Here is a 26,964-nt window from a genome sequence, read left to right on the forward strand (position 1 = left end):
ACAAATGGTCAAGATTAAGAAATATCGTGGAATAAAAAATTTAAGCCCTATTTACATATTTTGGAATTTTGTTGTTTATTATTACCATATGACAGAACATCTTGCATTCAACATTTTAAGGCATATATCAATCCAAAATATGTTAGTGTAAACTTTTCTTGTTTTTTTCATAACTCTAACAAAAGCAGAGAATCCTTCAAAAGACTTGAAGTAGAACTTCTCCTCTTGCGAATGTTGCTATAATTTGTTCATTTTCTCCGACCACAATCTTTTAACCTCTTATTTTAACGCATTATCATAATAATTTCATTTGTGTGCTCAAACAATTAGTCGATTGAGAATTATACGACAGAATTTATGCCATGTATTAAGGTCTATGTTCCTGCATCATCACAACTTCTATTAATGCGTGCCTGCATTTCTTAGTTTATTTTTTCTATCTTTTATTCTATTTTAATATATAATTCTCATATGCATTTTTTAGTCAAAATTACCATTTTCAATTTTTTTGATAAGCAATTTCTTTTTAGTTACTAGTTATTTATAATACATAAAATACAAGTTTATTTGAAATCAAGACAAATGTAAACTTAAAGTGATTTATTATAGTTAAAAATATTTGTTGGTTCAATTGAACCCATAGAGTGTTCAATAAAGATTCCAAACTCCTCACGAGTTTGGTTTGACTTTCGAATGCCCAACCTTTTAAAATATCAGAACTCTACTAATTTGATATCCTTACAAAACTATTAAATTTGATATCCTTACAAAATTATTAAATGTGTAAGATCATTAATGAGGCATCTGAAAAATTTATTAAAAAAATTATTATACACTTTAAAAAGATATATCTTTGAGTATATTGCAGACTTACAGATCCAAATATATATACCTTTCATTTTCAAGAAAAAAAACTTCACTTTGTCTTCTCCCACCTCTTTTAAGTCTTTCTATAATTTCAACATTAAACCATTCGAAAAACACAATCAATTCCATTATTAATATTATTTATTAAGTCAAGTTCATTTACTACCACTACAAACTCTACAGTCAATCTCCATTTACTACAGCTACAAACCTAAAGTCAATCTCCATGTTTCCATCTCATGGACCTCTAGATCTCACAATCATCATTATTTGTATTTGGGTGATTATCAACCTCAATTTTGAGTTAATAATGACATAATCTCAAGCAAAAAGCAAAGAAATTTTTTTTAAAGCTTAATTAGAGTTTACGATAACCACTCGGTACATGCAATTCTGTTCGGCTTTGGCTTAACCAAACTTCAACTTAGCCAATTTCTAGTGAGGCTAGGTTGGTTATTTTGAATCCTAACATTTCTGTGCATTATTTGATTAGAAGTAATAATATAAAAATATTTTGGCTATTAATTATACATTTAACAAGACTCAAAGAAACATAAAACAAAGAATGAAATGAACCAACGATTAATTTAATTTTCCTTCAGCAAAACCACATTATTACTTTGTAATACATCTCAGCTAAGAATAAAGGAATGAACAATAAGATATCTACACTATCCAAGTATTGAATATCTGAATATGTTCTCCTCGTGGCTCAAGTAATATCATTTGTTAAACAACGGGGTTTGGGACAATTGAGCTTGAATCTCCATTGGAATCTGCTTGTGCTTGTGGCAACCGCACTACCAATTAAAAAATTGAGCACCAGGATCTTCTGCTTCAGGTATAATGCAGCGCATGCAAAATCTGTTTGCAGCAAGTAGCATCATCAGGCGTGCTGGAGGACAAGCTAGCATGCCTTTGCTTTACTCTTTTGGCTGCTGTAGCTACCCTGCCATGTCAATGTCACTCTCATAAACATCGATTCCATATAACAAAATCTTGAACTTCAATTCTTTTAACCTGTGATATCTCAGAAAAATTTAAGCAACAAGGGCTCATGGACTCTTGTTATGAAATTAACAGTCAACCCAAAAGAAGGTAGTGAGCATGCGTGAATGCATGTATGCTGTAGCAAACACCCAAAATACAAGGTTGTAGTTACTCTAGCAACGTCATTTCAGACAACAATAAATTAGCAATGAAGTGCTTTGCAAGAAATATACCATGGTTATAAAATCTCTCCATTTATTATAAAACAGACCCTAAAACCAAACAAATACTTTACCTTCTGACATCAACCAGAAAATAAGAGGATTACATCAACTGAGGCCATTTGGTTGGATCATATCTTTTCTTCATATTTGATGGACCGGAGCTCTCAGGAGAATCATGCCACACCATTTCCATCTGCCATGAAGAATAAATACCATTATTGTAATCTTAAAAGTCACTAGGAACGTTATAGAACAGTCTCAAGATGGACAAAGATTTGGCCTGACTAAGAGACATCAGGCAACAGTGAGAAATTGCATTCTTTTTTGCTGAGAAAATGGTTAGCTCTGTTCTAGATGTAACCATGACATTTACAGGTTACAATCAAGTAGAATTTTAACAGAAACAGCAAAGTTAACCGTGTACCTTACGAGAAATGAAAGGTTTTAAAGATGCCAATAGCGATAAATGATAAGTTTAAGTCTACCATACTCGTGCTTTGATATAAACATTTTTTGTATTCTGCACATGGGTGCTAGCGATCGTGTTTCCCATTTTCGTGCTAATGCTAGGCATGACAAAGGGTGGGGGTGATCAGCATATACAGTATTACACATACCTCTCCAACAATCACTGTATCACCTTCCTTGACACCCATCTTCGTGAGAGACTTATTCACACCACAAGCTTCCAAAACATGCTGAAACCGTCTCTCAGAATCTGCGTATCTGTTCAAGAAAGCATTAAATACTTCATCAATAGAAGGCCAAAAAGATCATTCCAAACCACTAGATTTTTATAATTGAAAATATGCTAGACCTAAACTATTCTGGAAATAAGGTACCATCAAGGAGTAGCATCAGATGCAACAGCAGTAAAACATCCAGTGACTGTAAAAATCAAACATCAAGGAAAGAGAAGAATAAAAATAGCAACAATTGGACCGAACTATTATCAATAGTAACCTACCGCCAATTTGTCATCTGAACAAAACGTTGCAACCCTGACCCAACAACATGCCATATATTGGACCCACTGTCATAAAAGATCTCAAAGTCATTGATAGGGGACCTCCGCTGCTTCTGTACTGTATCAGCCACATGATTCAAATTTACTGGATCTGGCCAACCTGTAACAGATGAAACTTTTTAACACAATGTAAATTTAGAAAGAGTAAAATATATACAAAAGCATCGTCAACATCCAGATAAACTACAATAAAAGACACAACTAAGTAAAATTTTGACCTTCAAACTCTTGATTGGGTCCTTTATTTTTTTGCAGAAGCTCATAAGCTTTACATATCACTTCATGAGTGCCTTCTCTCATCACAGCACTCATGCAAAACGGCTCAATTCCACAAGATTGTAGTCTTTCCTTGAATGATGGCCAATTTTCATATGCTTCTGGAAGGTCCATTTTGTTATAGGCAACTACGAAAGGTTTCTCCGCAAGTTCTGGACTAAACAATTCCAGTTCGAGACGCACAGCATCAAACTCAAATTCTGGCTGCTGCGAGGATCCATCAACTACATGTACCTATAAATACAAAAGAAGAAAGATCCATTAGCCCAAATGTTAATCCATGAGTTGAATGATGAAGTCTGTCCAGATGAAATTATTGAGAAAAATTAATATGAGAAAAATAAAAGAGAAAAACTGCAGAAAAAGTTTGCAGTTACTGTCTAATTATCCTCATGAGGACCATTTAAATTCATAACTGTTTGGTCAACATTACCACAAGTTGTCATCTAAGAAAAGTTTATATCATACACTTACTAATCCCATTGAGTAAAAGTATTAAGCAAATCTTTGCAATTGCATCCAAGTCACTTGAGATTATTACAGCTGTAAGATCTTTGCTTTGGATTTTAGCAAGATTTACTTGTTAGAGAACTTTGAAATTGCAAACTACAGCACGGACGATTGAAACGAAAGAAGATAGAGATTCAAATTTTATCAGCTCAAAGGATAAGATAAGTTTGTGAAACATAATAAGCAGAAAGCCCAAAAGACAACAATTAGCCATTTCAATCACACAAAAAATCTATCTTGAAATATACAATTAATTGCAGTACATGATAGAGTGCCTATACCAGCGCAGAACACCTCTCTGTGTGTCGTAGAAACTCCTGACCCAAACCAAAACCCCGGTGTGCTCCTTCAAGTAGACCTGGGAGGTCTGCTACGACCATTGTAGAATCATAATCAAAAGAGACTACACCAAGGTTAGGAAGTAAAGTAGTAAAGGGGTAATTTGCTATTGTTGGCTGTGCAGCACTTATCACGCTCAAAAGTGTGCTTTTTCCAGCATTTGGGGCACCCACAATTCCAACATCCGCAACAAGCTTTAGCTCGAGCTCCAACCACCTGATCATGAACGCTATTACTCCTAATAACATGCACAAAACAGAAGTAACTCTCCTGACCACCCTAGCACTAATTGCTTAGAGTTCCACCAATTCAAATATGAAATTTAACGAGTTCATTATTCTTTCTGAATGCTCTGATGATAAATACAAAATTCTTAGTCGTCAAATCTCAAATGGACAAAACAAATGCTAACCAACCAGTTCAAGTTCTTGACAATTAAAATACACAAATATAAATCACATATAATAAGAACGCAATCTGAAAAAAAAGGCAAAAAGGAAATGCACGGTAAACAGATTGGTCATACTAAATACTCACATTTCCGGACCCTCTTCACCATTCTCGGCAATCCTGGGAACCTTATTGCTCCCACACTTAAACGCCGCATTTCCTCTGCCACCTCTCCCACCGGGCAACAATAGTGCCCGTTGTCCCGGATACAACAGCTCCAACAGCACCTCCTCTTTCCCCGCCTCCCTAACAACCGTGCCTGGTGCCACCTTGACCACCACATCCTCTCCTTTCGCCCCATTCATCATCATTCCCTGCCCATGCGAACCCCTGCCCGCCCTATAATGCACTCTATTTCTAAATGGCAACAACGAATTCATCGAACCTTCCACTTCTACATATACATTTCCCCCTCTGCCTCCGTCCCCGCCAGATGGGCCACCCAAGGGCACAAATTTCTCGCGCCGAAATGCTACGACACCATTTCCACCATCTCCGGCTTTCACGTAGATTTTGGCACGATCGAAGCATCTCATTACCGCCGGCACTCCCTTCTCTTTCACCACTCCTTCCTCGAAATCAGATAGGTATACGGTTTGGCCATTGGTAAACTCCTCCTCCTCCTCTGTCTCGTAAAAGCGATTGCTACTGTGTTTGTTTACGGTTTTGGTACTGACTTCTTCTCTACTATAATCATTATGGTCATCACAGTCATCTTCTTCAACATCAGAGTTAATCTCATACACCTCAAATTTCCCATAATCAACCCGCAATTGACTATCCATGCCATCTTCTTCTACTTCAACTTCTTTTTCTCTACTCAAACGGTAAACCTCATCGTCCTCATCAGTTTCCACTACACTTGAATCGGAGAGCTTAAATTCCGTTGCTGCAAAACTAAGTGAAGGAGCTTCGACATCTTCTTTGAGAGGGAGGCGATTGTAAGTGGTAGCTTCGCCTCCGGATAAGGTGAGTGGTTGCGGTGCAGATTTGTACTTGCTCTTCTGAGGCTTCAAATTAGAGTTGCGGTTCCGGTTGGGGCTTCGAGAATGCCTATCTGGAGAAGATCTATTAGGGATAGGGTTTCTAGTTCTTGGACGAGCTAAAGCTCGTGGAGAGCAGCAGGTTAGGAAAATGGAAGCCATTTCTCCGCTCGGCGGTCAGCACTCAGCAGAAGAGAGCTGGTTGCAGCCTGGATACGAGGCTGAGCTTGAAAGTCGAAAAGATATCATCTGGACAGATGCGGTGCCGTTTCAAAGATCTTTATCTGTTTAATCATCTTCTGACACGTATTTTGTAGCAAACGGGTGTCGAACAATCTATGAAACGATCTGGCCCAAGTATCTGGTGAAATTAGAAAAACTAAAGCCCAGGTGGGAGCCTAGCCCAGCGTCAGATCTACAAGTAGCGATGATAAACAGCCCAATCTTTGTATTTCTTTTTTTAAAATAATATATTAATCTCACCTTTGTATTTATTTTTTGAAGCATCACCTTTGTATTTATTAAACATAAAAATATCTCTTATTATTAAATTGATTTTCAACTTGAAAAATTAATATTTTTTTTGTCAAGCAAAATAAAATTGTATTTTCAAAATTCTATAAAGTAAAAATAGAAAAAAATTGTAGAAACCATCAAATCCAGTCTGATTAATAAAAATAAAAATAAAAACTAAAATAATTAGAAATCAAACAATGAAATTAAATACAAAATAAATTAAATCGGACATAAACAAAAATAAATAAAGTATCGTTCCACCTCCAAATATTACTATTTTATTACTATACCACACATTATTGAAATACTAACTATCAATGTCCGTGTAATAAAAATCAGAATCAATTTAAAACGAAACATGCCAATACAACACATAAACAAAAGGAAGAGAAGCGTATAGATGCAACACAAAATTTAAAAATATAAGACATATAAAATTAAAAAGAAACAATTGAGGAAAGGGATGCCGCAAAACGTAGCCATAAAAGGTCGACAGGTCTTATGACCATAAGACGTAGCAGTGATGAATTACTGATATCAAATAAATTTTCCATTGGACCTGTTTTAAATCTCTTAAAACAGGTCTCTACTATTATCACTAGATTTAGCACTAAAAACAACAAAATAAATATGAAAAGAACAAAAATTGACTATCGTTGGACTGAAACAAAGAGAAAACCGCAACCGACGGAAGTCCAATCAAAAGAAAAAAAAAAAAAAAACCTTAAAATATTAGAAGAAGACTACCGATGAAAAAAAAAAAAAAAAAACTCAATTCTTCTTCCCCTTGTTCTACTTCTTTCTCATTTTCTCTTCTTTTTTCCTGGCTCCATATTTGAAGAGCTTTGCAATAATAAATAATTGACTCACTTGAAAAATTAATTAACTGGATGTAAATGATAAAATGTGTCGCTTTAGATTAAATTTAGAATTTATAAAAGTTATAATTTACTCCTATCTCAGTATTCTTTATCTTACATATTGTTTTTACCTATTCCATTTATTTTTATTGTAACCCTATTTAATTTAAATGAATTATTTTTTAAAAAGTAATTTAAAAAAATTAACTAAATTAATAAAAATAACTTAATAAAAATATCAATTAAATAGACAAAATTAAAATACTTCTTAAGCATTAAAATTTTTAATGGCATTACATTAAATAAGGCCTATATTTAGTGTCATTTTGACTGCAGTAATTATTTTTATTATATTAAATATAAGGACCAAATTGTCTTTTTGTCGCAAACGGGAAAGAATAGAGCGAATGTGTAAATAGTTAAACTACTGGACAAAAATTGAAATATGGGAAACACTTGGCGCCAGAGCTGGAAGGCCACTCGCCTCACTCACCTCTACCTCAAAACAGTACTTATGTGATATTGACCGGGGACCTTTTCTTACAGCTAAGCTAATGTCCCACTCGCTGATTTTGCAGTGCCCACCTTATACTTCTGTTGTTTCTCTACGCCATTCATACGGGTAGCAATTACTTTCGTCCATTTTAAGATATTAATCTTCGCAGGATCTTCTTGCTTGATAATAATTTCGCCTCTTTCCATTACCGGAACTCAAATTTTCAATTTCACGTGTTCCAGTTTTCGTTATCTGGGTGTCAATTTAATCACTTCTTCTAGGTTAATTTGCATTGAATTGATACGTATTTCTCAACTGCTATAGTCCTCTACTCTGGCGTGGATTTGAAGATACCACGGATTACCCTTTGCTTGAAATGGCTTATAGCTAGCAAATTTAGTAGGGTGAGCTAAAATCTTTGTGGACCCGCCGATGGAATCTCGGTAGATCTCATTTGGACAAAAGAGGGACAGCGAATCTTGTTGGGGATGATGAGGTTTAGGAACCACTTGTGTTATATTTGGTTTCCATGTGATATTTCCTTTTCAAATATAGTTGACATCCATGTAGTAAGTAATACTATTCCAGTAATTTGTGCAGTGTCTAGCAAGGATTCCTACTAATTCATGTCTTGTCAATATAATGTAATTTATCTTTCTTGGTAGACTTTGAGGGTTTTGTGCATCTGGTCCCCATTCTTGTGTATTGACAGTGATAGGAGAAGCTTGTCATTATCCCCAACTTTATGGTATTTTTTACACTGAAATGGACTAATATAATTTATTCAACAATGTTGGTCCTAGGATTACCAGACATACATGGCCACACATGTAGTATCCATTACCTTGGTTCATATGCTACAAGCTTTCTAGTTAGATTGAGTTCCCCTTTCTGACTGGGGAATTAGTACTTTTCTGGCGCTAAACAAACTGGAAAGTGCTGTTTTCAGCACCAGTGTGATGTTTTGCAGTTCTGGTGCATTGATTTGAATTGTGGAATGTCCTGTGTCTAATTAGGAATTTATTGTCAACTAAGCCTCAGTTCTCAGCCCCAGACAAGTTGGGGCTGGTCTGTTAATATGGATCTTTTCACCAAAAGATTGGATGTCAATTTCATTCAAGTAAAACATGTTAATTGTTGAATCAAATAAAAGATGCCTGTTTGTGGAATTAATATTTAGAATTCTAGCCTCATTTTTCAATTTTTTTTTTCCCTATCTTCTTTGGTTACACAAGTTATATGGACTTTTATGCTCTCAAGTCCACCTATTTATAAATTTCAATTCATGGTGCCTTGTCTTTTCTATTCATTATTATTATTATTACTTCCTTCCGTTCACAGAACGCTCATCATCATTTGCCCTTGCTATTTCCACAGGGAGCTGGAGTAAGAGGTAGATGATTTTATTGCATACTGTGGCCAAAACATCAGAAACAATTATCTTCAGAAACAGAAGAAATTAATGGGAAACTGAGACTTTGCAAAGGAATGTCAATGCAGGATATCAAGGTGTCTCTGAAACACATTTATGATAAACTATTTTTTCATAATTCCTATCCTGATTAGTTATTGAGTTAAGAAGCTTTTCTTACAGTTACATGTGATATTATCCTGGATTATAAAAAAATCTGCTCTGCAGGCCCTTAATTTTCTTGGTTGATCTGCTCTTTCTTAAAAAAAATTGTTTTATTATAAATGGATACTGAACATGAACGTGCTTCGGAGGATAGGAATAAACTTCTGTAATATTTATGGACCTACTGACTGAAAACACTGTCAATGTCATATATAGATGATGAATGATTGATAGCTAAATACTATGTTAATCTTTTTTCTAACAGGCTATTAATTTCATTACTAGCAACACAAATTCATACTTGCACATAAATCCCTTCCCAGTTATTCAATACCTTTCTCTTACTCCCTCTAAATTGTTGTTTGCTGCCAGCTGGTGCTATTTAGCTCAAGCTTGGCCCAAACTCAGTACATACTAACAATAACTTCTGGTTTCATTTTGAAGTAAATAGTTCACTGCCTTTAGTAAATGTTGCAGTTCCCTCGCCCATGACAGTTGTTAGTGCCATCTCTTTCTCACGAATTCGTTCAAGTTCGACCACAACCTTTTCCATCTTTGGTCTCTCTATTCCTGGAAAACTCATGCATTGCAGCATCAGTCTGATCAAATCCCTGATTCCATCTGTGGTGAAACTCCCGATGAGTCGACAGTCCACAAAATTGTTGGAGTTCAATCGAGAAGCCACCTTCACAAAGTTAAGTATCAAATTCACCAATACTATGAAACAAACTTCAGCGAAACATGAACTTGATGGTGAACTTTATGTGGGAAGCAATTGCTAGAATTTGAGCTTATGAAAATTAAGTTGAACTTACAGTGGGACGCAAGTAGAATTCGAAAGAAACATGTTTTACTAACTTTTAGGACTGAGGGTACATAATATTCATTGTATCATTGAATTCTACACCAAAAGCCACAGTCCTTTTAGGTTTGGACAAAACATCTAGTTGTTACCCACTATTTTGCATTGAATCTATAGGCATGACCCCAAATGGAAATTAAACAAATGAGTGAAACAAGCAAAAGTAGTTGATTTACGTACCCACTGAATTAAGCTTTCATCAGATCCCAAGAATCCTAGATGCACTGCCTCCTGTCCAGTTATAAGCTCCAGAAGGAACACCCCAAAGCTGTAAATGTCACTCATTGCAGTGGAGTTCCTGGGTACTCCTATCCTAAACATTGGAGACATTTTAAAATGGAAAGGCCATATTTCCACACCAAAGGTTAAATACAATTGGAAGAAATTTACTCTGGATCTTGGAAAACATTAACACTGGATGTGTAAGAGGGACCTGCTTCTTCTATCTTTTCAAGCAATTTTGAGATCCCTGCTTCAGCCACCTTTACAATGAAGTTCTCATCAACCAAGACATTAGCTGTTTTGAAGTTACTGTGTACCAAGGGTGGGTTTAGGCCATGCAAATGGCATAAACCTGCACTAGTTGGAAACACTTCATGTTAAATATACGTTGTGATTGTCATTTAGATCCTAGAATTTACTTTTTAGATTCTTTTGGATTTACCTTTAGCTGCTCCCAGAGCTATGGACAACCTCTGCTTGAACTCTAATTTAGTTGATGAATTTAACCCTAAATATGTCCAAAAGATGAACTGCTATTATATGTACCTCATGGAGGATCATATAAAACAGATTTCTCTGAATGAATCATACCATATAAGTGGTTGCACATGCTACCATTGGGTATATAGTCAAAGACCAACATTTGTGATCCTCTTTCTTGGCAGTAACCTAGAAGAGAAACTAAATTACGATGCCGAATATCTGACAAATAAAGCACCTGTTTGCCACTTGATATTGTTAATGTCTATTCAAATCGTAGGAACTTAAAGCTTCTGGAAACACATATGATATGCTAGGCAGAAGGAACTAACTCCAGAGTATCTTCACTTTATAATGATGTCTTCACATGCTTAACAGAACATCAACAAATAAGGAGTTTTCGGTGCTTTGTGCATTGTTGCCCAGGAGGAATTATAATTTGTAGTGTACGTACAATAGAAGATAGATATCAAGTAAATACGATCTATTCTTTAACATTACTTGTACCTCTGTGACAAAATCCTCTCGAGGAGCACCTGGACGCCTTTTGATGGCCACAATAGTATCATGAAGCAAACCTTTATATACTGATCCAAAACTTCCATATCCAATGAGATTACTTTCATTGAATTGCTTGGTAGCTTGCTCCAGTTCATCCATGGTGAATTGCCTAGCTACTTGTGGTCCAAATAGAGGGTGGCTAGGGGTTGAACTGGATCTGCCTCTCCTGTTCCACTCCCCTTCATAAGTTAGAAAGAGAATTATTAGCAAACATCACTGTAGAAGCATTAAAAATTTCCCTATGTTATGTCCCTGGAAAAACCTTACCTAGTGCAATTGGATATGGATCTGAAGAACCCGTCTCTGAGTTCTTGTTTGAAAAGTTCTTAAAATGAGATTTGCAGAACCACAGTATGATGAGTCCTGCAACAAGCACCACTCCTGCAGCGCCTCCAACTATTGCAGCATATGACTTTGACATGAGGTAAGGCTTCTGTGTCTCCTTCAACAAACTCAAACATTGAAACTGAAATGTGGAAGAACCAGCTGTTATATATTGATGTATTTAGACAATCGAACTTTGTTTATTGAAATCTATAGTAGAATTAAAGAATGCAAGAAAAGATATTTTGCTATCGGAGACCAGATTGTGCAAGTGGGACTCTGGGTTTCAATACCAGTAATGGAAACCAATGATCAAGTTGTTCTTTTCATCAAAGTTATTATCTTGTTTCAGCGGCAAAACAACTCGGATGAATTTTGGTGCACTGACAAGTATTCAGAAACACAACTGGCTGATCTCAAGTATCCACCTGGGAAATAGATAATTGGCAAAGTTCGATGCTGCTCAAAATCTGAATAAGTTTTCAGCGGACAACTCATTTCATTTCAAAGTACCACAACTAGGAGCAGTGAGCACCTCCAAAAACTCTTTACAGCGGAGAACCCTACAATGACGAACATCCTGTACTTGTCTCCTTGCCAAGACAAACCCGTCTTTTATTTTTTCCTCATGGGAAAGGGGGTAATATTGAAGAAGAAAATAGTTAAAAAAAGAAGGCACAATTTAGTACCCTATCTATTGCTGCTGATAGAACTCATGCTGGTTTATATTTAGCATTGCTTGCAGAAAAGGTCTCGTAAGAAGTAGGCACCTCAGGTAGGAGAAAGAGATTACAATGCATGAAAGTCGTGTCTAGCAAACAAAATGAAGACCAAAGCTAGTCTCCTTCATGTAGACATCTTCTTTTCAAAGAATTCATGTAGACATCTTTGGACATGTACATTGATCATAAATCTACTTAGCTTCTTTATTTGGAATCTCTCTTCCAAAAGAAAGAAAAAAAAAATCAATGGCCCATGTGGATTGTTGTTTACCAACAGTAAAAATGTTGATTATTTTTTGTTTTTACCATGAAGATATGGACATGTATGAAAGTGACATTAATTGAGCAGGCACTGGAAAACATAATTATTGAAGGGGATCGAAAGAAAAGGTAGTTATCACTCCATCAATTCCAAGCCTCTTCCCTGAATTCGCCCTTTATCTTCCTTTTTCCCTCTTTTTTGTCATCTGATCTGGAAAGAAGAGAGTGGCTTCTTATTTTAGTAATAGAGAGATGGGACTCCTCATCCTTAGATGGGGTCTACGACAACTGAGCCAACAAGACATTACCACAACAAGTTCAGCAGGTATTTGGTTTCCATGGCTACATGTTCTTGATTTTATTGACTGGGAATAAATTTAAGCTGTTTTGGCAAATTGAATTGTTGAGTTTCCCCTCTATTTGCCTGCCTCTGTATTTATTTATTTTTTTGGGCATATATGATTGAGTTGTGTCCAAGATACGCAAATCACTGCCCTGTGAGTTTCTCTCTCTCATTTATTTATTTGTCTTTTTCTCTCGCCTGGATTTGTTGTGTTATGGGTTGGCTCCGAAGTAGAAGAGCATTTCTAAAGAGGAACTTGTCGTGTTGTATAGGTATAGGTATAGGTATTGGTATTACCGTAGGAGAAATTATATAATACCAATTAGGATTTTCCGCTTGATACCACAATCCATTTATTTTTGTTAAGTGTATGAAAAAAAGGTAAAAATGTGAGTTAGTTTTATTTTAATTGCTGTATACAACGGTCGTACTCTGTAGTCTCTCAAAATATTAGTAGCTCATTATTAGGCTGAAGCAAGAGGCTCGTTCTTGGAGAAATTTTATAGTAAATCAGTAATACAGTATATAAAATGTCAACTCAAATTAGAAAAGGACATCATTGAAGTGGTTTAACAAAATAAAAACAAATTACAGTTGGTTTCACAAAATAATGACTATCAACAGTTTTAAAAAAAAATAAAAATAACTAAATATGAGAATCTTCTGACTTACTGATTGACTGCAGGGCATTTGAGGTTGCTAAAAGTAGTCTGCGTACCTAATTAATTAATTAAGAAACAACTTTTATGGTAATGCTTTTAACAAACCCTAGATAAAAATTAGAATAAATTATATTTTAATTTTTAAATTTTAATTACATATTAATTTTTATATTTTTAAAATTAAATACTTAAATTTTTTAAATTTTAATTATATATTGATTTCTATACTTTTAAAATAAAAAATTTAAATTAAAATTCATTCCATCCCTAATTCTATTCTTCAACCGATTAGAGGAAGAATAAATATTTTAAATACTTAATATTCTCTTAACACTTAAATTCTTTTTAATATAAGTAAAAATTTTATATTATTTAAATTATATTTTAATCTCTAAATTTTAGTAAAATTGACGAATTAATATATTTTTTTTGAAAGTAAATTTTTTTTTTAAAATACTCTTTATAAAAATTTATAATTTATTTAATATTTGGTATTACTTAAAAATAGTTGAAATTGAAAATATTTTTTAAAAATTTTAAAATTATAAATATTGATGTATTTTAATTAATGAAATTTGAAGAATAAAAAATGGTAAAAATTAATTAAATATTATAGATAAAAAGTGAATGGAGAGTTAGTATTATTTTAAATAAAAAAATAAGGATTAAAATGTTTAAATTATAATAGACAGAATAAATGGATTTTTTGAATTATAGAAAAATTTAAATATACGATTTTAAAAATAGAGAAACTAATCCATTAATTATGTTAAATTTTAAGAATTTAAATATATTTTGTCCATTTGAAAAGGATAATAAAGATATTTTCACGATAAAAATGGAAGGAGAGATTTTCATAGAGAAATTTAAGTGTTTAGTTTTAAAAATATAAGAATGAATTTATTAATTATATTAAAATTTAAAAATTAAAATATAATTTACCTTTTTAACTATTATCGAGCAATGTATTGGAGAAAACTAAAATTTAGGCCTGTATCAGATAATAATACTGTTACTGAAGAGAAGACTAAGCCAAAGTATCATTTGCAATTTTTTATTTAGCCCCAAAGCCTATTGATTAAAAATGCTCCTTATTCAATTTTTTTTAAATTAAAAATTTTATAAAAATTCAATTCATTTGATTTTTATTATAATTATTTTATTTAAAATAAAAATATTGAAATCTTTTAATTTAAATTTTTTTATTATATTCTTATAAAACCATTCATGTAAAATTAAGGAATTATGCATTTGATTGAAGAAAAAAAGCGTGTTTTTCTTTTCCTTTGATATGCTATTTGGTTAAATTCCCATTCACCTCTGTATTTATAAAGTACAATTTAACATATCCTTAACCTTTTGTCCATATTAGTTCAGATATTTCAGTTTAAACTCATTTTAATTTAACAATAAAAATCTTTAAGCTAAATTTGTTATTTAATTTTAATCTATATTAAAAATTAAGAAGTTCAAATAATAATCGTTTGTTTAATTTCTTGGTATCTTGGTACTCAATTTTTTTATATTCTTTATTTTTTAGTAAAATTAATATTAAAAATTGAATAAATAAAAAATAATTAAATTAAAATTTAAAAATTATTTATTAAAAAATGAAAATTAAACATTAATCCGAAATTATTGGGAGTAGGCCACCAAAGAGAATGGGAGCCAGAGAAACAGGTTCATGCGTGGAATAAAAAGAAATATATGAGCTCAGGAAGCCACCGACATGTGTTATGCATTTTCAATTTTTTTTTTTTAATTCAGAAAAACTTTATTTATCTTGTAGAATAATAATTCAAGAGATAATCAGGAATGTCAATCCAAATCTTGAATCTACCATGATGAATAGACTCTCTAACTAATAAATGGGCGGCTCTATTTTCTGAACGTCAAATCCAACGAATATAAATGTTACCATGAGACCGCATAACATCGTTCCAATCAGAAACAACTAATTTAAACTCCGAAAAATCATCTAGAGGAGAGCAAATAGCCAAGGCTAAGGATTGGTTATCCGTAAAAATACAACCAGCATGAAAAAAACAATCTCTAGTATAAGATAAATATTGACGCAATGCCAAAATTTCAGCAATAACAGATTGCCCATCCCCCTCATAAAAACCCGAAATTGCAATAGAAAAGAAGTTTTTCAAGTCCTCAAATAGTGCTGCAAAACCGAACAAATCAACACTAGCAAAGAGTCCACAATTTCCCGAAGAAAATTATCCAATCATTATAATAATTTGAATTCCAATATTCACTAAATTTTAACCTTAAATATTCTCTTATGATTTCATTGGAAAATTAGAAGCCCCAATCATACTCCTCCTGCAACAACAGTAGTTTCAATTGTAAGTAATTCTCCACGCGTTGTTAAAACTCAAAAGTATTCTTCACCTTTTTATTAGCAATAAAGTTAAAAAGAAAAATAATCAGACAGAAGAATATGTATGGCATAATTAAAATTGAAAAACCTTATTGTCTATTTCTGTTAATTATGATATAACAAAACTAAAAATTTAAACTTTGAGAGTCTAATTTAAAAAAAAAAAAAATCTTGGAGAATTTTGTCATTTATTATTAAGGACTAATGGATAATAAGTATTAGCAATTACAGAGTGAAATTATTACACAGTTATAGTCACTTTACTAAGGACTAAAGTCTAAAGTGTAATATTTGTAGCAAATATTAGGAAAAATTTCAGGAATTCTCATTTTTCAGGGAATTTAATGTAATTTCCGAAGGCTGGAGAGCTAATCGTTATTTCGATAAATTTGTGTGGTCTAATTCAAATTCAGAAAAATTGTGGCAGATAATTGAAATTTACGCGAACCGAGTTTCGGAGCACGGCAAAGAAAAAAAAAAAAAAGAGCCTCTTCTTGGTAAAAAAAACTTCCTATTTTTCACAGAAGCTTTCGGATCCGAAAGGGTTTTGGGTTTTCACTCAGCGATGCCCATAGTTCTAAGGTTTTTTGGTCTCCTATTCGAAACTGTTATCGAACTCTGAACTCGCTCGATTCAACTTTGTTAAATTGGATTCTTGCACTTGGCCATGTACAGTGGGTCCGTCGATGGCGAGAGCCACGAGACCGCTCAGAGGAAGATCCCGCCGGCCTCGTCAATGTTGTGGGTCCGAAATCTGCGCCGGTATATCGGATCCGGTGCCGGACTGGGATCTGAAGCCCTAATGGGTATGCTTTCTCTCATTATCGCGTTTTGGTATCAATTACTTGACAATTTCATGTACTTTTCCATTGCTCCCCGAATTTGGGTCTGCTATAATATTTCTTTTTTTTTTTTCTTTTATCATTGTTTGTCATTTTCATCTACAGCACAATAGTTTGGAAAAGCAAAATTATGGTTGTAGTTGTTATAATCTAATTAATAAGAAACATAGTTTATTCAATTTGGAGCTTTTAACATGTTATGTAATTTTAAAAACACATTCATTTCCTCCAACTTCCTGCTAAACACAAGTTAGTTCGAATTTACGTGCAATGGCTGCATATAAAATCTTCTTGTTTGTTTATTTTTTATCTTTTATTTTCCTCCCTTGTAGAGCTCGAGACAAAGAGGATCTTGCTTGATATTTTCAAAGAGAAGCAACAAAGAAGTGCTGAAGCGGCCACAGTACCTAGTTTTTATAAGAAGGCATGTAGTAAAGTCCGGTTGTTTTGTTACTTCTGATTTTTTTTAGGTGGCATATATTAAGACTGTATCCTTTGTTTGTTAGTCAAAGATGCAAAAGGTTAATGTAAGATTTTTTGGGTGTTTCTTTTACAATCTCCTAGTACTGCTCATTTGCTTCCTTTTCAGTATTTTCGTGCTTTCTTTGTTTAGAAACCTGAAGAAGGGTCAATCAGTCACAGGGTCCAAAGGTTAGCAAAATATCGGTTTTTAAAGGTATCATGTACTCTCTTCCCTTGGCTGGTCATCTCTGTTACTATTTCCTTTTTTTTTTTTTCCACTATTTGATTTCCTTTTGACATTGTGTGCTCACTTTTGCAGAAACAATCAGATATTTTGCTTAATGCTGATGATCTGGATGCCATGTGGGTGTGCTTGAGAGAGAACTGTGTTATTGATGATGCTACTGGTGCTGAAAAGGTCTTTTGGAATTGCAGTGTCAATATGTTTATTTGTTTTAAAGTTATAGTAATGCTAACTTATTCACTACTTTGTCATATTGTAGATGAATTACGAAGATTTTTGCCACATAGCCTCAGTATGTACAGAACAAATAGGCCCCAAATGCCGACGATTCTTTAGCCCTTCTAATTTCATGAAGTTTGAGAAAGATGAATCTGGAAGAATTGCCATTTTGCCCTTTTATCTTTATGTGATGCGGACAGTTAGTATATCCTTCTCATGTTTACCTTCTCAGAATTCTTTCTGTTAGCCGAAATGATCAGTTCATATACACACACATATCCATGGTTTTGTCTATTTAAATTCATTCTAATGGTCACTGCATACTGTCATTGTTGTTTAGGTTTCACTTACACAGGCCAGGATAGATATGAGTGAACTTGATGAGGATTCAGATGGTTTCCTTCAGCCTCATGTACGAAGTTGATGCACCTTTGTGCCTTCTTACATTTCAAATTGGATAATAATATCTTCCTTCTGTTAGATGTCTTCATGGTATTGCATTATTTGGTGAAACTTATCCATCTCATGCATAAACTAATTCTTTTGTGCTTTATCAGGAAATGGAGGCTTATATACGAGGTCTTATTCCTAATTTAGCACAGCTATGTGATATGCCTGCACAGTTTGTTCAGATGTACTGTCGCATAGCTGCACATAAATTCTTCTTCTTTTGTGATCCTCAGAGGCGAGGTTTGCCCTGGTTTTCATTTAGAAAGCAGTACCTCTTTATAGTATTATTTCAGTCATCAAATGCTGAACTTATAAATGTTGATCAATCTTTTGTCTTTTTGTGTTTTTTATTCCAATGTTCCAATTTTAGCAGTAATTACTCATTTTCTGTGTTTTTATCATATCAGATCCTGTTGATTCTTTTAGATGTTTATCTACTATGTGGGCTGCGGGTTTCAAATTTTTGGAATCTATGCTTGAATTTATTTTAAAATATCAAGTAATTAAGTATCATGTCCCACCGGATGAAAATTTCACTGGTTGGTGGTTTGAGACTAATAGGTTTGTGGAAGTTGATTGTTCTGGTTGAACTTGAATATATGCAACTACATATAAAATTGTGCATTTTGAATGGGAATGGGCACATATAGCAACTTGCTTTTGCAAAACATTAATTTGAGGTGTGAGGACAAGGAAATGATGTTTTGATGCCTAGATGAGAAAAGGAAAAGAATTTAATTCTGATTTGTTTTGACTTTTATCTTTTGCTTTTTTGGCTTCTAAATTACTTTGTATAGTTTGATGGTGACCCTTTTGAGCATCTTTTATTTCTATTTGGTTTTGCTTACAGGGAAGGCCTGCATAAAGAAGGTGCTTCTTAGTAATTGTCTTCAGGAGCTAATGGAATTGCACCAGGTAAATTTCTCTTATATTTTATGAGTAAACCATCCATGAACATCAGGTGTTATTGCTTTTGGGTTACCTTCTGTGACACAAAGATGCGCTTTTGGGTTTCCTTCTGTGACACAAAGATCTTTCACTAGAATTCCCTTTTCTTGTCCTTCCCTATGTTTCCTTTCTTATTGGCACACTGATGTAAAGCAAGAAACTAGTCTGATTTTCTACTTTGGTTAGCTGATTTAGTAATGCCAAAATTGAAGGGCATCAGTAGTGATAGGCTGATAGCACTGTTAGATATTTGATGCTAAATTTTCATTGTAACCTTTGCTTGCACTAGGAAAGTGAGGAAGAAGTTACCGACACTGAACAAGCTGAAAATTGGTTTTCTTTGACATCTGCTCAACGCATATGTGGTGAGGACTGTAAAATATTTTTCTTTTACATGCCTTCTTGTTTTTTTTTTACCCTTATTTCAATCTAACATCTAATATTTAATTCTTATCTCACTGGTCTTTGTTTTCTAATCTCTCTCATATCTGTCTAAGTAATCTTCATTTTCTGTAGATATGTTTCTTGCCCTTGATAAAGATATGAATGGAACGTTGAGCAAGCAAGAGCTTCGAGAATATGCTGATGGGACACTCACTGAAATTTTTATTGAAAGAGGTAGGATTTAACATTTATTTTTATTTATACATGATTGTATTTTTACTTATCGTGAAAAAATCATTTCTTTTAATTACTTGGATTTTGATTTGCTTTAGCATCCATGGGAATTAGTTCAGGTGTTAATTCCACTGGTCTTGACGAGATTCTAATCTGACACTATAGTTGCTTTATGTACAAAACATAGAATAACTTAGTTTAAGACTTCAGGTGTTAAAGCGTGCATCTCATGTAAAACTGTGGACTTCTAAACATAGAATAACTTGGTTCAAAACGTTTATCCTGTCTTCCACAATCAGACTTGTACCCATCTGTAGTTTTCTTCTATTGAGACAAATAATCATATAACTGTGCTGTGCTAGAATGAAGCAACACATAATTGGCATCTCTTCTTTGATATAGTGAAATATTTAGTCTACTATCTTGGTTGTATGGTTTTGTTAGTTTATGAGGCATAATGCTTTATATTGTAAGTTTTCTTATTTAAACAAATCAATTGAGTTCCTCTGTCTTTAAAGTAGGTTCATTTTGAAAATCATGAGATGTTACTTATCAAGTTTTGCAGAAGACCCAGTGTGGTTCAATACTTTCAAGTTTTGTAGAACATGGCATTACTTCACTAAATTTTCCTTCCAATGCTTTTCTGCATGTTTGTTGCAGCTCTTTTTATTGAGATACCTTCCCTTTCAATGGTGTTTGGATATTTTCTTTTCGGTTTTGATCTTAAGTCTCTGCATATGTTATGTTCTTTATAGTGTTTGATGAGCATGTCCGTCGTGGTAAAAGTGGGGGAGGAAATGCACGGGAGATGGACTTTGAAAGTTTCCTGGACTTCGTACTGGCCCTAGAAAACAAAGATACTCCGGAGGGTTTAACATATTTATTCCGTTGTCTTGATCTTCAAGGACGGGGATACCTAACAACAGCTGATATTCACTCTCTTTTCAGGTTTGAAGCATTTTTTTTGTCTTGATACCTGTGTTTTAAAATTTTCTCATTTGTTTTAGTTGCTAAGAGCAAATTTACAAAAATTTCCTCTATTCCTAATCCATCAAGAAAAGCGAAAGCAGCTATGGAAGTAAAGAAGGGGGGCATCTAAGAGCTGAGATGCTTACCTGATACAACCTTCCTAGAGAAAACTCTGAAGTTTCCTGCTTGTAGTACTTGAGCTAGTTCTGCGAGTCTCAAATCCTCAGAGATATAGTAGACTGAGATTAAGAATTAGTAGCAGCCACTGTTGCCATGTGATTTTACATATTTCTTGATTCTCTTGTTGTAATGCCTCCCTAATAATTTATTCTCCCTGCGCAACAGAGATGTGCACCAGAAATGGATTGAGGGTGGAAACTACGAGTTATGCATTGAGGATGTAAGGGATGAAATCTGGGATATGGTTAAGCCAACTGATCCACTCAGGATGGCACTGTCGGACCTGCTGTCTTGTAAACAGGGTGGGACAGTAGCCAGTATGCTAATAGATGTGCGTGGATTCTGGGCGCATGATAATAGAGAAAATCTTCTCCAAGAAGAGGAAGGACCAGAAGACGAATGACAGTGGTGTACTAGTTATTTTATTCATTTGACGTGTCTGTATCTTTGCTATGTAATGTGATGCAAAAGATGTAGGCAGCAATTCGTACAAGGTAATGACAAATGGCTCTTGTTTGTAAGTGCCCCCTACTCTACCCCATTGGAAATAATCACGTTTCCCTTCGATAAGATTCCAGAAACTGCTTATATGATTTACTAATTCATATAGTCACGCTTATATGAGATGAAATTGATAATTACTTCTGCATTTGTTACATATATTTACACAAACTTATGAATTAAAATCATTTTGTTCTCTGACAAAAAAACAAGCATTTTGTTATTTATTTTATTTATTTATAAAAGAAAAAAATTATTAAATAAAAGAAAAAATTATTATTTAATATTTATATAGATTTTTAATTTTAAAAAATATATTATTCTTAACGTTTTAAAAAATTTATTAATTAATTTTTTATTAATTTACTATTAAATATTTTATAATTTAATTTTTATATATTAAAATATTTTTAACGTTTTAAAATATTTATTAATTAATTTTTATATAATAATGATATTTTAAATTTTAATAAAATATTTAATGATTAAAATTAATAGAAAAATTAATTTTTAAATTTTTTAAAATGTTAAAAATATTTTAATATTTTTTTTAAAATTGAAAAATTAATTACTGAGTATTTTTAGAGACTGAGAAATATTTTTTTTAATTTATAAAAATGGTACTAAAAATTAAAAAAAATTAATTATTAAAATTTTCAATATTATTTTAAAAAGTTAAAAGTATATGTCAGGAATAACGAAAGAAAAGAGAAAGTATATATTAGAAGATAGGAGATCTATAAGAAGTAATAAAAAACTTTAATGGTAATCAAATTGAAGTTGATATAATTTTCAAAGAAGAATATAAAATTTAGGGATTAAATTAAAACCTGAAAGGCTCTACTTTTTTTTTTTTTTTTTTTTTTGGGAATCTGCAATAATATATAATAATTTTAATAATAATTAAATTAAAAAAATCAGTGGTAAAAAAAGTTAAATCCAAATTCAAAAAAATATAATGAAAATAAAAAATTGTGTGATTAAATTAAAATATACTCAAATTTGAAGGACTAAATAAAGATTAACTTGTCTCAAGACGCAAACATGATTCAAAATGATGAATACCCAGGAACAGCATATATCAAACTACCTCGAAAACGGTGGCTTAGCTTCCCTGCTTTCCCAAATTCGACCGTTGCAAATATTTAGACCTCACAGTAAACATATTCTCTCTTTCTTCTCCGAAATCAACCCAAGTCAATCTCCCTGCTGATGCTGCCGCTTGCCAATGCCGACCGCTCACAGACACCGCCTCCACTTGATTATTTCAACTGAAAAATTTTAAATTTGAATTTGCTGCTTAAAATTAATTTAGAAAAATAAAACTAATCTAGTTTAAATATTCTGGTATGAACGTTGGATGATTAAAAAAAACCTATTATAAAAATACTATATTGCAAATTCTTTTTTATTTTTTTTTAAAAGAAAAACATAACGTCTTCTCAACAAAATTTTAAAATTTTGAAATTAAACGACCGTTAAATTCGACCGTTACTCAAAGATTCCCGAAACCCCAAATTCCACCGTTCAAAAACGAAGGCTGAGGCTCCCTATTGTTTCTCTCTCTTCTTGAAGTCAACCGAAATCAATCCCAAATCTCTCACTCTCACTCTCTCCCTCAACTTCACTTATTGCTGTCTCTCTCTCTCTATACATATTCACAATCATGGCAGACCAGACCACAAACCCTTCAATCATGGAGCCAAAGCCACCACATCCACTACACCAGATAGCAGAAACACCAACCCACAAGCTCCTTTTGAAGCAATGGCTCAAAGAAGAGGAGTTAATCCTTAACAGGATCAATCTTAAAGAGACCCAAATAGATTCAGTCCACAAAGAGATCACACAGCTCTACATCTTCTTCTTTCTATTCCACTCCGTTGCCTTGCTCCTCCTTTTCAATGCCTCCTCCAGAGACCCACCTGGAAGTGGGTCCTCCTGCAAGAGATCATGGATCCCGTCATTGTGTTCTCTTCTATGTTCTTTGGGGATTACCTGGGCCGTTAGATATAAAACTGACGTAGAACTCCACCTGGAGAAGTTGTTGGAGAGAGAGAAAGAGGACGGGAAATTGTTGTCTAAGTGTGTAGAAGAGCTAAAGAAGAAAGGAGTGGAATTTGATCTTTTGAAAGAAGTTGATGCGCTGAGGAGAGCCAAGAGTTTGCGGGTGGAAACGAAGGTGGTAAGGAAGTGGTCTGCAAGAGATTTTGTTACTCTGTTTTTCTTCACTGTCTCATGTCTGGTCTTGGGGTTGACAAGAATCATTTTGTGTAGTTGAAGCTTCTGGGGATTTTGAATTTGATTATCTGTTTTTTCATGGTCGAAGATTTCTTGTTGCGGCCGCCGAATTGAGTAGCAATTGGAAATTGCAGAACATTCAGTTCTGCTATTTATGATTTGGGGGATTTATTATTATGAAAGAAAATTAACATGGAATAAAATTTTGAATTATGTTCATATCTATGCCTTCTACGGCACAGAAGCACTGTTTTTCATGGCTTAACTATGTCGCGTGAGGCTTTAATTTTCTGCCTGTCTGTTTAAACACTTGAGAAACTTTCCTGTCTGTTGCATTGGGTAAGAAACCAGGGAACTAACATGATAAGATTTTCAGTTTGAAATATCCTCCTTCAATAGTTGCATTCTGTGTCCTTTAAAAGATGGCAGCTTGAAATGTGCAAAGAAATAAATTTTTGTTGCTGCGCACCAGCAATATCCTCTAACAAGATTGGCATTTGATTCAGCAAGTACGGAAATGCAAATTCCAACTTTTACGCAGGATAGATAAGAAACAAGATAATTGTCCCAATATTCAACTTTCTGTTTGTCTGACTAAATATTTCTTTGAACTTTTCTATTGCATTGGGTAAAGAAGCCCGCCCATATAATATTCATACAAACAGGGAACTGAGAATGCTTGATAAAATTTCAGTTTGAAAGAATATTTCAAATAATTCCATCGTCCTTTAAAAATGGCAGCTTGAAAGGTACAAGGCAAAAATGCTTCTTATGCAACTCTAGCTGTTAGATGATCTTGATCGTTAACCCATCAGGTAACACCCCCTTCTGACGAAGATCCCCAAGCAGCAATTGCAATTTCAGACAATGGAGATTCCGCCATCTCCCTTTGCAATGGCATTTCCTTGAGCCTTTGTATTTCGATGGAAGTGAAGTCAATTGGTTGTGCAATGTATGATGGCTTGGATCACTCCTATGGCACCAGAAACATCCTCTAATATGCAGATTGCTTTACTCAGGATGGAAGGAAACATGATCCAAAACAATGAAAAGCCACTAACAAACACCAGAAATCAACCCAAAATTAAACACTAAGAAATTGTACAAGTTTCTGTATTCTCCTCGCCATGGTTGACCCCTAACCCCCTTATAATATGTTTTGAAGCCACATTGAAGTAGATTCAATCAGAACGTTTGTATTCAACCACTGCGTCATATGTTTCAATGGTAAGTGAAGATTCTGCAAAACAACTAAAGCACAGTCTGCTCAGTATTTTTTTTCCCTTCCTTTTTGGGTCACAAATGAAAAACAAGAGTCATGACACACACACACACAGAGAAGTATAATGCTAAAATTCTAATTCTAATTCTAATAAGTTGAAGAGAATAAGAAATCCAGATATTTTTTTTCATAAACTCTAAGCCAAGGCAAGCAGCAACTGCTTTTCAATGTAGCATCTTCTATTTGGTTGCATTTACTTAAACACATATAATGCCTACCTAGCGGTAAATGAACTGATTGCTTCGGAGAAACCTTAACTAACATCCTCTAGAACAAATTGACATAGTTACACTTTTCATGACTGGGACAAAAACTACATATAAAAGTGGGGTTTATTTTTATGCGCTTGTCAGTTTTACAAGGATTTCAATATTGGAAGAATGAGCTTATCATGCTCTTAACTGTCTTATGTAAGAAAACGCCAGATATTCCATATTCCAGGTTTAATAAATAAAAAAGCTTTATGGATTATGCACCTTAGTTCATGCCAAAACATGTTGGTCCAATTATGCAAAAAAGGACGCAAAGGGGCAAGAAAGTTATCTTCAGCACCAAGCTGTCCTCTTTGAACAACAAACTTTTCAAGCCTCGCAATAAAAAGTGAGGAGACCACATGAACAATAACAGATGGATCTGGGTCCTCCAGGATTGCCTGCAGCTCCCTCCGAATCCATGGCTCTAGTCTCTGATGTATTTTTTCTTTCATATGACCATTTCTTGATACATTCTACAGGTTCAAAAAGTAGACAATTAGAATCATTAAACCACTATATCAAACTAAACTTGATCCTTTTTTTTTACTAAATTTAGATGCATAAAGAAATGCATCTAAGCGTTCTCCGTGTAAGGAAAAGAATTCCAGAGACTAATATTGCAAAATTTTAGATAGAAGAACAATTTTTGCACGCAACACGCAAAGCAATGATCGTGAACTTGCATAAAAGAATTTAAATTCGTTAAGTTTAAAAAAAGAAAGCTTGATAAACACAAGATATTAGGATTTTGATGCACATGATGGGGTGATGAGCACACCTGCTCTGGACAATTCCCAGGAGATAAAGGAACAACTTGCAAGCCTCTTTTGTACACACTGAAAACAAAGAAAATCAATAATTTTTCTTCCACCATACCATACTATACGAATTCACAAAGCTTTTCCATACCTAGCACGCCACTGAAGCTTCCTTTCGGCAATAACGTCACGCGGCGACCCTGGCCGACCAAACGTGCGCCGCCACGGCAATGGCCTACTTCTTCGTATCATTCTGGATTAACACAAGACAAAAATGAACTAAAATTTCAAAATCATATTCAGGAAGGAACTTAAACATAATTGAATGAGTTCTAGAGTCTATGCCCTAGCAAAGGAGAGAAAGTGAAACAAATTTCAACTTACGGTTGCCGTAAACTGAATTCAGGTTCCGCAACGACGCTTCTACCCTCCCGTAGAGGTGGCAATTTCTCAGTCAGGAAGTTCCGAGACGAGAGACTGATCTTGTAGAACAAGGAATCGAAAGCCGAGTTGCAGAGAGGGCATTTGCGCTTCAAATCGCTCCACTTGCGAATGCAGCCCAAACAGAACGAGTGCAGGCAAACAGTGATAACCGCAGCTCTTCGATGATCTTCAAGATCTTTCAAACATATTGGACAGGTTTCCCCTCGGATCGCCGGATAAATTACTCTCAGTAGAAACTTCTCGCGATTGAGGTCGTGTCTTCGTGAACTTCGGGATGAAGAAGAAGGATGAGAAGACGAATCCATCAGTATACAGAAAGAGAAACGAACAAATGGTGTAAATCGGCGCGCCGTCGAAAGGCGGTTTACGGCCGCCGTGTTGAGCTTTGTTTGCTTGAATTGCTCCTTTAAACTTTGTCTGCTGCTTCGGTCTCCGAACAAAAAAAAAATTACTATGAATAAATTTATTAATTTAATTCTACAATTCTAAAAAATATATTAAAATAGTTTTATATTTTAAAAAATTTATTAATTAATTTTTACATTAATTTAAATGTTAAAAATTATAAAAAAATTAAAATACTTTAATATAAAAACATTAATTAATAAATTA

At 33.9% G+C, this 26,964-nt stretch overlaps 5 protein-coding genes, 1 long non-coding RNA gene and 1 other non-coding gene across 10 annotated transcripts; 4 read left to right on the forward strand and 3 right to left on the reverse strand.

Annotated features, from left to right (window-relative positions):
- Positions 1-1,433: 1,433 nt before the first annotated feature.
- Positions 1,434-5,907, reverse strand: LOC110602100 (GTP-binding protein OBGC, chloroplastic). Of its 3 annotated transcripts, none has more exons than XM_021739522.2 (7): positions 4,771-5,902; positions 4,176-4,449; positions 3,327-3,618; positions 3,049-3,208; positions 2,699-2,807; positions 2,153-2,274; positions 1,434-1,816 (listed from the first exon to the last, which is right to left on the reverse strand). In XM_021739522.2, the coding sequence occupies exons 1-6, from the start codon at positions 5,826-5,828 to the stop codon at positions 2,182-2,184; spliced, it is 1,986 nt and encodes a 661-aa protein (XP_021595214.1). In that variant the 5' UTR covers positions 5,829-5,902; the 3' UTR covers positions 1,434-1,816; positions 2,153-2,181. The 3 variants fall into 3 exon arrangements, 2 of the variants coding, with proteins under 2 accessions (XP_021595214.1, XP_021595215.1); XR_002485929.2 differs by lacking the exon at positions 1,434-1,816 and adding an exon at positions 2,899-2,969 and having other exon boundaries at positions 2,220-2,274; positions 4,771-5,907; XM_021739523.2 differs by lacking the exons at positions 1,434-1,816; positions 2,153-2,274 and adding an exon at positions 2,924-2,969 and having other exon boundaries at positions 4,771-5,907.
- A 3,392-nt stretch (positions 5,908-9,299) lies between these two features.
- Positions 9,300-11,680, reverse strand: LOC110601054 (putative serine/threonine-protein kinase). The gene is made up of 7 exons (XM_021738051.2): positions 11,507-11,680; positions 11,186-11,418; positions 10,790-10,916; positions 10,641-10,706; positions 10,367-10,550; positions 10,157-10,289; positions 9,300-9,799 (listed from the first exon to the last, which is right to left on the reverse strand). The coding sequence occupies exons 1-7, from the start codon at positions 11,658-11,660 to the stop codon at positions 9,548-9,550; spliced, it is 1,149 nt and encodes a 382-aa protein (XP_021593743.1). The 5' UTR covers positions 11,661-11,680; the 3' UTR covers positions 9,300-9,547.
- On the forward strand, positions 11,523-13,086 carry LOC110601056. Its single transcript, XR_002485763.2, has 2 exons — positions 11,523-11,663; positions 11,916-13,086. It is a non-coding gene; the product is annotated as an uncharacterized LOC110601056 (long non-coding RNA).
- A 3,205-nt stretch (positions 13,087-16,291) lies between these two features.
- Positions 16,292-21,442, forward strand: LOC110602210 (probable serine/threonine-protein phosphatase 2A regulatory subunit B'' subunit TON2). The gene is made up of 12 exons (XM_021739668.2): positions 16,292-16,746; positions 17,115-17,206; positions 17,396-17,458; positions 17,564-17,662; positions 17,748-17,906; positions 18,048-18,119; positions 18,265-18,397; positions 19,008-19,072; positions 19,395-19,470; positions 19,622-19,723; positions 20,479-20,671; positions 21,038-21,442. The coding sequence occupies exons 1-12, from the start codon at positions 16,608-16,610 to the stop codon at positions 21,273-21,275; spliced, it is 1,431 nt and encodes a 476-aa protein (XP_021595360.1). The 5' UTR covers positions 16,292-16,607; the 3' UTR covers positions 21,276-21,442.
- Positions 20,810-20,927, forward strand: LOC122722030. Its single transcript, XR_006348881.1, has one exon. It is a non-coding gene; the product is annotated as a small nucleolar RNA snoR104 (small nucleolar RNA).
- A 1,468-nt stretch (positions 21,443-22,910) lies between the features above and the next one.
- Positions 22,911-23,832, forward strand: LOC110602302. Its single transcript, XM_021739790.2, has one exon. It carries the CDS (start codon positions 23,040-23,042, stop codon positions 23,652-23,654), a length of 615 nt encoding a protein of 204 aa, XP_021595482.1. The 5' UTR covers positions 22,911-23,039; the 3' UTR covers positions 23,655-23,832.
- A 383-nt stretch (positions 23,833-24,215) lies between these two features.
- Positions 24,216-26,784, reverse strand: LOC110602300 (E3 ubiquitin-protein ligase Topors). 2 transcript variants are annotated; one of them, XM_021739788.2, is made up of 5 exons: positions 26,293-26,784; positions 26,060-26,161; positions 25,929-25,986; positions 25,373-25,623; positions 24,216-24,865 (listed from the first exon to the last, which is right to left on the reverse strand). In XM_021739788.2, the coding sequence occupies exons 1-5, from the start codon at positions 26,655-26,657 to the stop codon at positions 24,796-24,798; spliced, it is 846 nt and encodes a 281-aa protein (XP_021595480.2). In that variant the 5' UTR covers positions 26,658-26,784; the 3' UTR covers positions 24,216-24,795. The 2 variants fall into 2 exon arrangements, with proteins under 2 accessions (XP_021595480.2, XP_021595481.2); XM_021739789.2 differs by having other exon boundaries at positions 24,684-24,854.
- Positions 26,785-26,964: the final 180 nt, after the last annotated feature.

This window comes from Manihot esculenta, chromosome 15 (assembly GCF_001659605.2).
Source record: "Manihot esculenta cultivar AM560-2 chromosome 15, M.esculenta_v8, whole genome shotgun sequence".
NCBI lineage: Eukaryota > Viridiplantae > Streptophyta > Magnoliopsida > Malpighiales > Euphorbiaceae > Manihot > Manihot esculenta.

What these genes read in the sequence shown, in the direction of transcription:
- LOC110602302 (XM_021739790.2), top strand. Translation starts at nt 23,040, where the DNA reads ATGGCAGACCAGACCACAAACCCTTCAATCATGGAGCCAAAGCCACCA.
- LOC110601054 (XM_021738051.2), bottom strand. Translation starts at nt 11,660, where the DNA reads ATGTCAAAGTCATATGCTGCAATAGTTGGAGGCGCTGCAGGAGTGGTG. An exon ending in TCCATATCCAATTGCACTAG is followed by an intron (nt 11,419 to 11,506) that starts GTAAGGTTTTTC and finishes TAACTTATGAAG; the next exon opens with GGGAGTGGAACAGGAGAGGC. An exon ending in GAGAGGATTTTGTCACAGAG is followed by an intron (nt 10,917 to 11,185) that starts GTACAAGTAATG and finishes AGTGGCAAACAG; the next exon opens with GTGCTTTATTTGTCAGATAT.
- LOC110602210 (XM_021739668.2), top strand. Translation starts at nt 16,608, where the DNA reads ATGTACAGTGGGTCCGTCGATGGCGAGAGCCACGAGACCGCTCAGAGG. An exon ending in ATCTGCTCAACGCATATGTG is followed by an intron (nt 19,471 to 19,621) that starts GTGAGGACTGTA and finishes CATTTTCTGTAG; the next exon opens with ATATGTTTCTTGCCCTTGAT. An exon ending in GATATTCACTCTCTTTTCAG is followed by an intron (nt 20,672 to 21,037) that starts GTTTGAAGCATT and finishes CCTGCGCAACAG; the next exon opens with AGATGTGCACCAGAAATGGA.
- LOC110602100 (XM_021739522.2), bottom strand. Translation starts at nt 5,828, where the DNA reads ATGGCTTCCATTTTCCTAACCTGCTGCTCTCCACGAGCTTTAGCTCGT. An exon ending in ACCCAATCAAGAGTTTGAAG is followed by an intron (nt 3,209 to 3,326) that starts GTCAAAATTTTA and finishes CATCTGTTACAG; the next exon opens with GTTGGCCAGATCCAGTAAAT. An exon ending in ATACAGTGATTGTTGGAGAG is followed by an intron (nt 2,275 to 2,698) that starts GTATGTGTAATA and finishes TCTTCATGGCAG; the next exon opens with ATGGAAATGGTGTGGCATGA.
- LOC110602300 (XM_021739788.2), bottom strand. Translation starts at nt 26,657, where the DNA reads ATGGATTCGTCTTCTCATCCTTCTTCTTCATCCCGAAGTTCACGAAGA. An exon ending in GAATTCAGTTTACGGCAACC is followed by an intron (nt 26,162 to 26,292) that starts GTAAGTTGAAAT and finishes GTGTTAATCCAG; the next exon opens with AATGATACGAAGAAGTAGGC. An exon ending in AAGCTTCAGTGGCGTGCTAG is followed by an intron (nt 25,987 to 26,059) that starts GTATGGAAAAGC and finishes CTTTGTTTTCAG; the next exon opens with TGTGTACAAAAGAGGCTTGC.